Source organism: Sphaeramia orbicularis, chromosome 20 (genome assembly GCF_902148855.1).
Source record: "Sphaeramia orbicularis chromosome 20, fSphaOr1.1, whole genome shotgun sequence".
Taxonomy (NCBI): Eukaryota; Metazoa; Chordata; class Actinopteri; order Kurtiformes; family Apogonidae; genus Sphaeramia; species Sphaeramia orbicularis.
Genome location: NC_043976.1, coordinates 33,605,621 through 33,612,522, shown reverse-complemented (window position 1 = coordinate 33,612,522; position 6,902 = coordinate 33,605,621). Strand labels below are relative to the sequence as shown.

At 31.6% G+C, this 6,902-nt stretch overlaps 3 protein-coding genes across 3 annotated transcripts in view; 2 read left to right on the top strand and 1 right to left on the bottom strand.

Annotated features, from left to right (window-relative positions):
• The window catches only part of ptchd1 (patched domain containing 1), a 150,105-nt gene that overhangs the window by 7,982 nt on the left and 135,221 nt on the right, over positions 1-6,902 (top strand). The window lies entirely within an intron of this gene.
• LOC115411066 (phosphate-regulating neutral endopeptidase PHEX-like) overlaps positions 1-6,902 on the top strand; it is a 68,140-nt gene that overhangs the window by 11,040 nt on the left and 50,198 nt on the right. The window contains exons 3-4 of the mRNA XM_030123007.1: positions 2,682-2,748; positions 5,578-5,647. Coding sequence (XP_029978867.1) covers positions 2,682-2,748; positions 5,578-5,647 — 137 coding nt within the window. The remainder of the gene's footprint in view (positions 1-2,681; positions 2,749-5,577; positions 5,648-6,902) is intronic.
• Positions 1-6,902, bottom strand: part of LOC115411252 (E3 ubiquitin-protein ligase TRIM21-like) — a 109,124-nt gene that overhangs the window by 60,483 nt on the left and 41,739 nt on the right. The window lies entirely within an intron of this gene.

Genomic DNA, 6,902 nt, shown 5'->3' with positions numbered 1-6,902 from the left:
GGGTAAAACTGAGATCTCACCAGTGCTCAGAGAGGACTTATCTCTGAGTTCTGGTATAAGACACAGAAACTCAGATGATTCTTGGGACTCTCAGATAGACAGCCTCAGCCTCTTTCTGCTCTGTACCCGTTTATTGGAGCTCCAGTAAACTTTCTTTCCTTGAAGACACTGATCACTTGAACTGACCCTTCTTATTTTAGACGAATTAGTAGAGTATTATTTTATCCATAACGATAACATTGATCAAGACATAATTAAACAGTGAAGGTGCAAGGGGAGCAGAAATCCTAAAATTTCTTATTATAAAGAGTCCATCTCTATAATACTGAGCATTATCAAAGTTATGAGACTTCTATGTCCATGCACATTCAGAATTCATTAAATGCTGGTGTGCAAATTTAGTGCAATAAATGTGAAATTTGGCAAAAATTACTAAAAGGTTGATAACACCGGGTTACAAAAAAAGTTTTTTGCAAGTTGTCTAGGTTTTTTCAACTGAATTAGGACCATTTTGCACCGCTAATCCAAAAATGACATCTGTTTTTCTCAATCAGGTCAGGTTTTTTTGCTAATTTGATTTTGAAAATTTGATCTTCTCACAATCTGCTCCCAAACTTTATTTTGGTCACCAAGTTTAATACCAAAATAAGATTGGTAAGCACACTTTATGAAACTTGTGACTTGATTCCTGGTAGGTACAATGGTGTATTCACCGCAGATGTAGAGAATACGTCAGGCTTATTTTGCAAGATCTTCCAGTCGAAGCCATTTCATTCACCTGTAATATTAAAAAAACATTAATCATAAATTGGCAAAAGTAAAATCTTCAGAGCTCGTTTATTCCAAAAATATGAAAAAAATTTGTGTCATATGATGTGAAAATGCCCTAAATGTAAGCAAAAATGTTAAAAAGCCAATATGTAGCATAGTTCAGAAAGTTGACCTGATTGAGCAAAATTAATGTGGTTTTTGGATTCAGCACCACCAAAATGATCCTAAATCAGCTCAAAAACTTAAACAATAAATTTGTTGTTGACCAGTGTAATATCTTTTTTTGGATTTATTTTATCAATTTGTGAAAGGCCGAATAAAACATGTTGAAAGTTCAATTTTACATGAAGGGTTCAATATTGGCATTTCTGAAATCATTTAAATCAATCCAAAATACATGTGAGTAGGTGCAATCTCAAATAAATGACATGATAGTCGCTTTTCCATTGGACATGTGCGCAAACTTTACTGAATTTCTAAATGCTGAAAAAAACAGAAGTGCGTAATGTCGGTTTTCCATTAAATTACAAATGCGATGATTTGTTTATTTATTATCGCGAGATGACATGAGAAGTCATTCCATAAACATGGCAACAAACGTAAATATGGTGTTGATTTACAGATATATTCATTATTATTATATATCACCCTTCTATCTCGTACTAAATTAAAAAAATGATTGGGTTTCCTGGTGTGTCCACACATACCGCGACATGTTTCTTCTTCTTCTTCCCTCTTTGTAACGTACGTCAACATCCTTTTTTAATTCACCTGACTCTAGTTGTGAAAAAAGGTCTTTCCATTGCAGTTTTGCTGATTTACCATTGCGCTACGCCCGAAAAACCACCTCTTGCCAGCACAAAAACTTTAATTGAAAAATCAGACTTTTGGCGAAATTGTCATTTTTCCATTAGGTAAATTTTTATGTGCAAGTTAATTTGCGCAATTTGAGGGTCAATGGAAAAGCGACTAGAGACATACATGTGATTAAATCACTTTTTTTCTGTCTTGTTCTGGTGAGTCTTTTGTTTTTCTCATATGAGGTCAACAAAGTCCATTTTCACTACTTTTCTCCTTTTTTTTGGTTTATTTTTTTTTTGAAAACTGGAAAATTTTTATGCGCAAGTTATATTTGCGCAATTTGAGGGTCAATGGAAAAAGGGACTATTACATTGGTCAACAACAAATTTATTGTTTAAGTTTTTTGAGCTGATTTAGGATAATTTTGGTGTACTGAATCCAAAAATCACATTAATTTTGCTCAATCAGGTCAACTTTCTGAACTATGCTACATATTGGCTTTTTAACATTTTGCTTACATTTATGGGCATTTTCACATCATATGATACAAAATTCTTTCATATTTCTTGCAATAAACGAGTTCTGAAGATTTTACTTTTGTCAATTTATGATTAATGGTTTTTTAATATTACAGGTGAATGAAATGGCTTCGACTAGAAGATCTTGCAAAAAATGACGTATTCTGCTACATCTGCAGGGAATACATAATAAATAATAAATACATTCTGTTAGAAAATGATTTTTTTTTCTCTTAAAACCTATTTTGGGTGAGAACTATATAAAAAAATCAACCGATAAAGTCACAAAACTGTAATGAATTTTGTGAGAAGATCAAATTTTTCTAAATCTAATTAGCAAAAAAACCTGACCTGATTGAGGAAAAACAGATGTCATTTTGGGATTTAGCGGTGCAAAATGGTCCTAATTTCAGTTGAAAAAAATCTAGACAACTTGCAAAAAAACATTTTTTTGTAACCCCAGTGTTATTGTTTCCTCTGCGTTGCTGCAAAACAGAACAAAGAGTATAAATATTTTTCTTATATGTTACAAGATAGTGTTTTTACCAGATATAATTTCAGCTTCTTATCTTCTGTGATTATTCTCCACAGCTATATTGGAAGAGTTGGACACCAAACCGATGCTGAAAACCCTCAAACAGCCTGAGTTCGGTGGCCGGTCATGGGGATGGACTGGGGGGGGATTACCAGTGGTCTCAGGCCCAGTGGAGTCTGCTGAAGACTCTGGCTGAGATGAGGAACAGCACAGCAAGAGCGTCTTGATCCGACTCTACGTCTCCCCTGACGACAGAAACTCAACACGCTACATCATCAGGTCAGACGCCGGCCCACAGACGTTTAGATGTGATTTGAGGATGTGACAAGGAGGCGTAAGAAGCACTTAAGGAGGCGTATTAGAAGAAGGTTCACAATCGTCTCTTTTACCTCCTTTAATTGGTGAAATTTACTAAAATAATCAGGCTATAATCAGACCACATCAACCTGCTGCTCAAGTATGAATAGAAACACAGTATTCATATGAAAATAAAACCATTAGTAATACAAGCAGGAGAATTATCACTTATACTTAGATTAATTTGAAGTAAAATGTAATACTTAACGTTAGATGTTACAATTTAGACTAATAATGAAAAATAAAATAACTTTTTGTATTACGTGATATTTGGCTTTCAAGATCAATAATGAAGTCAATTTTAATGAAGCTTTTAAAATGATTTTCCAAATGTTAAAACTATCACAGATATTCTTACTGATAACAGAGTATGTCTTTAAAAAAATGTAATGTAGACGTTCTGCCTCATCGGGGTGAGCTGTAAATTCTTTAGATGGTGTCTAAGATCAGATCGGACAGAAAAAAATACAAAAAATATCTAGAATAAACATGTGCACAAGTTCAATTTAGGTATTAAATTGGTTATGTGGATGATTTTTGCGTTAAATTGACTTTTCCTGTTTTACCTAGTAAAACAAGCGAAAATATAATGCTAATAATGCTAATGCTAATACTAATACTACTCTTACTAGTAATAATAATAATGTTATAATCATCATCATCAATTTTGGTATTAATTGGTTATGTGGATGGATTTTGCCCTTAAATTGATTTTTTCTGTTTATGTGTAGAACCAAAGACATTATAATACTAAATGCAAATGTAATTCTATACACTCTTTACTAATTATAATAATGCTAATAATAATGATATCATCATCATCAATTTTGGTATTAAATTGGTTATGTGGATTATTTGCCTCGATTGATTTTCCTGTTTTTATCTATGTAGAAACAACGAAAATATAACGCTAATAGTGCTAATGCTAATACTAATACTACTCTTACTAACTAATAATAATGCTAATAAGCTAATAATAATCATCATCATCATCAGTTTTGGTATTAAATTGATTATGTGATTATTTTGCCTGAATTGATTTTTCTGTTTTACCTGTGTAAAACAAAGAAAATATAATGCTAATAATGCTACTATGCTAATACTAATACTGCTCTTACTAGTATACATAATAACTGGTTAATAATCATCATCATCAATTTAGGTATTAAAATTGTTATGTGGATTATTTTGCCTTAAATTGATCTTTCTGTTTTATGTGTTGAACCAAAGACATCATAATACTAATAATGCAAATAGCAATTCTAATACTATTCTTACTAATAATAATAATGCTAATAATGCTAATAATAATGATCATCATCATCATTTTGGTATTAAATTAGTTATGTGGATTATTTTGCCTTGAATTGATTTTTCCTGTTTTATCTATGTAGAACCAAAGAAAATATAATACTAATAATGCTAATGCGAATTCTAATACTACTCTTACTAATAATAATAATGCTAATAATAATCATCATCAATTTAGGTATTAAATTGGTTATGTGGATTACTTTGCCTTGAATTGATTTTGGCTGTTTCTCTAGTAGAACCAAAGACAATATAATCACGAATAATGCTAATGCTAATACTACTCTTATTAATAATAATAATAATAATAATAATAATAATAATAATATAATAATCACATCATCATCATCATCACAATAAGTACATCCAACCCTAACCTAAATAAGATAAATAGAAAAAGAAGAAAAAAAAAGAATAAGAAAATAGCCCATATATAATTCAATGGTATTTCACCAATAGTTAGAATAGAATAGAATAGAAAGATAGAATAGAATAGATAATCGAATAGAATGTCTGTATTGTCATGTACAGGTACAACGAAATTAAAAACAGTGCAATCGTTCTAGGTGCCATAAAAAATTAAATATATATAAAGAGTATAAAAGCTAAAATATAAAATAAAAACCTTGATTGCATAAATATCTAAAAAAAAAAAAAAAAAGCAGCATAAAAAAAAACAGTGTCTAAAACTATAAAAGACACATAAAAAAATCATCATATACTCTGGACAACATTCAGCATTCCACATAATTAATTAAAGAGGATTAATAATATGTATTAGTAAGCAAATAAATGTTCTTGTCTCATTTCAATGATATTATCTGTCATTTAAGCAATCAAAGTCATAATATCTGAGCCAAAGCAGCAGATTTTTTAATTCATTTATTTTGTTTGACATTTATTGGGATGAAAATAAAATGGTTAAATGGTATTAGCTGTAATTACCTCTAGTGCTGATGACAGACTAATCATAAAACACAGAATATCCAATTCTAATCTGTTCTGCACCATGCATGACTCAGTGTGGGATATCTCCCCATTTCAATCACAGAAAAAAAAAAAAAAACAACTCTAAAAAGAACCTCTGGAAATTGAACTTTTTTTTTAGTACATTGCAATAGCAGTCATGTCCTGCTAGGTAGAAAATCAAACTTCAGTCTTATGTGCAGGAAAAAATGTAATCTCTGGATTCCGAACGATACAAAACAACCGGCAGTTACCAGTAGAGGCTGTGGTTATTACAGCAGCGGAAGTTAAGCACCTGTGCTCTCTGTCTTCATGTAGCTCGATCAGGCGTCCTTGTCGTTGCCCCTCCAGGAAGACTACATCACCAAACACTTCCTCTGCCAAGGCGGTGAGTTTTCTGCGTCATCTTTCACCCCTGTCATTTCAAAATTCCTCATCTTGTACGAGCTATTCCTTTTTTTTTTTTTTTTTTTTGCTTGAGTGAAAAATAGCTGAAGAGGGGGCAAAAAATCCACATGAAACATCAGCGATCGGGTTTTTATATATATGAGCAGGACGTGTCTATTGTACTCAAAGGGTTAATGTGACAAAGTGACCCTTTAGGACTGGGTGTCCAACTCATTTTGGTTCAGGGGCCATATTAGCCCAATTTGATGTCACGCGGGCCGGCCAGTAAAATAATGACTTATTAACCTAAAATAATGACGAATCCAAGTTTTTCTTTTTGTTTTAGTACAAAAAACCCCAATTCAATTATGAAAATATTTACATTTTACCAAAAAAAAATGGTGGAGAACCTGAAAAAACAGAAATTTCATTTGAAAAATAGTGCAGTTTAACAATATTATGCCTCCGACTTATTATTATACATGTACATTTACACACAGTGTTACATAAATATTTGGTACAGGCAGAATATTGTTAAAATTTTGGAGTTGGAACTAAAATTTGAACAATTTCTACAATATTACATCTGTTATTATAACACAACTACAGATCACAGTGGATCCATAAATGCACAAAACAGTTAGTAACAGGCAGAATATTGTTCAAATTGCACATTTCGGGTTTGTTCATCTTTGGGTTTTTTTACGTATTTATTTGCGTTTTATTGTGGAAAAAGTAGTTTTGTAAATGTAAATATTTTCACAGTATAATCTTATTTTTTTCACTTACATTTTTTCCACAAAATTTTTCTCAAAGAAAATTTGTAGTTTCATTATTATGGGTTATTGTGTTGTTTATTTTGACTGTAGATCACATGGTCTGTATGTGGAAACCTGAACCAAATGATTTGGACAACCTGGACTGTTCAGGTTAATTTTTTGCACTTTCATACCGCGGGCCAGAATGGAACCTTTGGCGGGCCAGATTTGGTCCCCCGGCCCACATGTTGACACCTGTGCTTTAGGATTTTTTTTTTCCAAAATTATCCAATTTTGATATCAAGATTTCAAAAAGCTATAGCTGATTTATTTGATTGTTTTTTTTTCTTTCTATAATATTATTATTAGTTGTTTCTTTGAGTGTGTATTTTGTATTTCTCTTTATGTACAGGGTGGGGAAGCAAAATTTACAATATTTGAGGCAGGGATTGAAAGACAGTGTATGACCGATTAGTTTATTGAAAGTCATGAGAATTA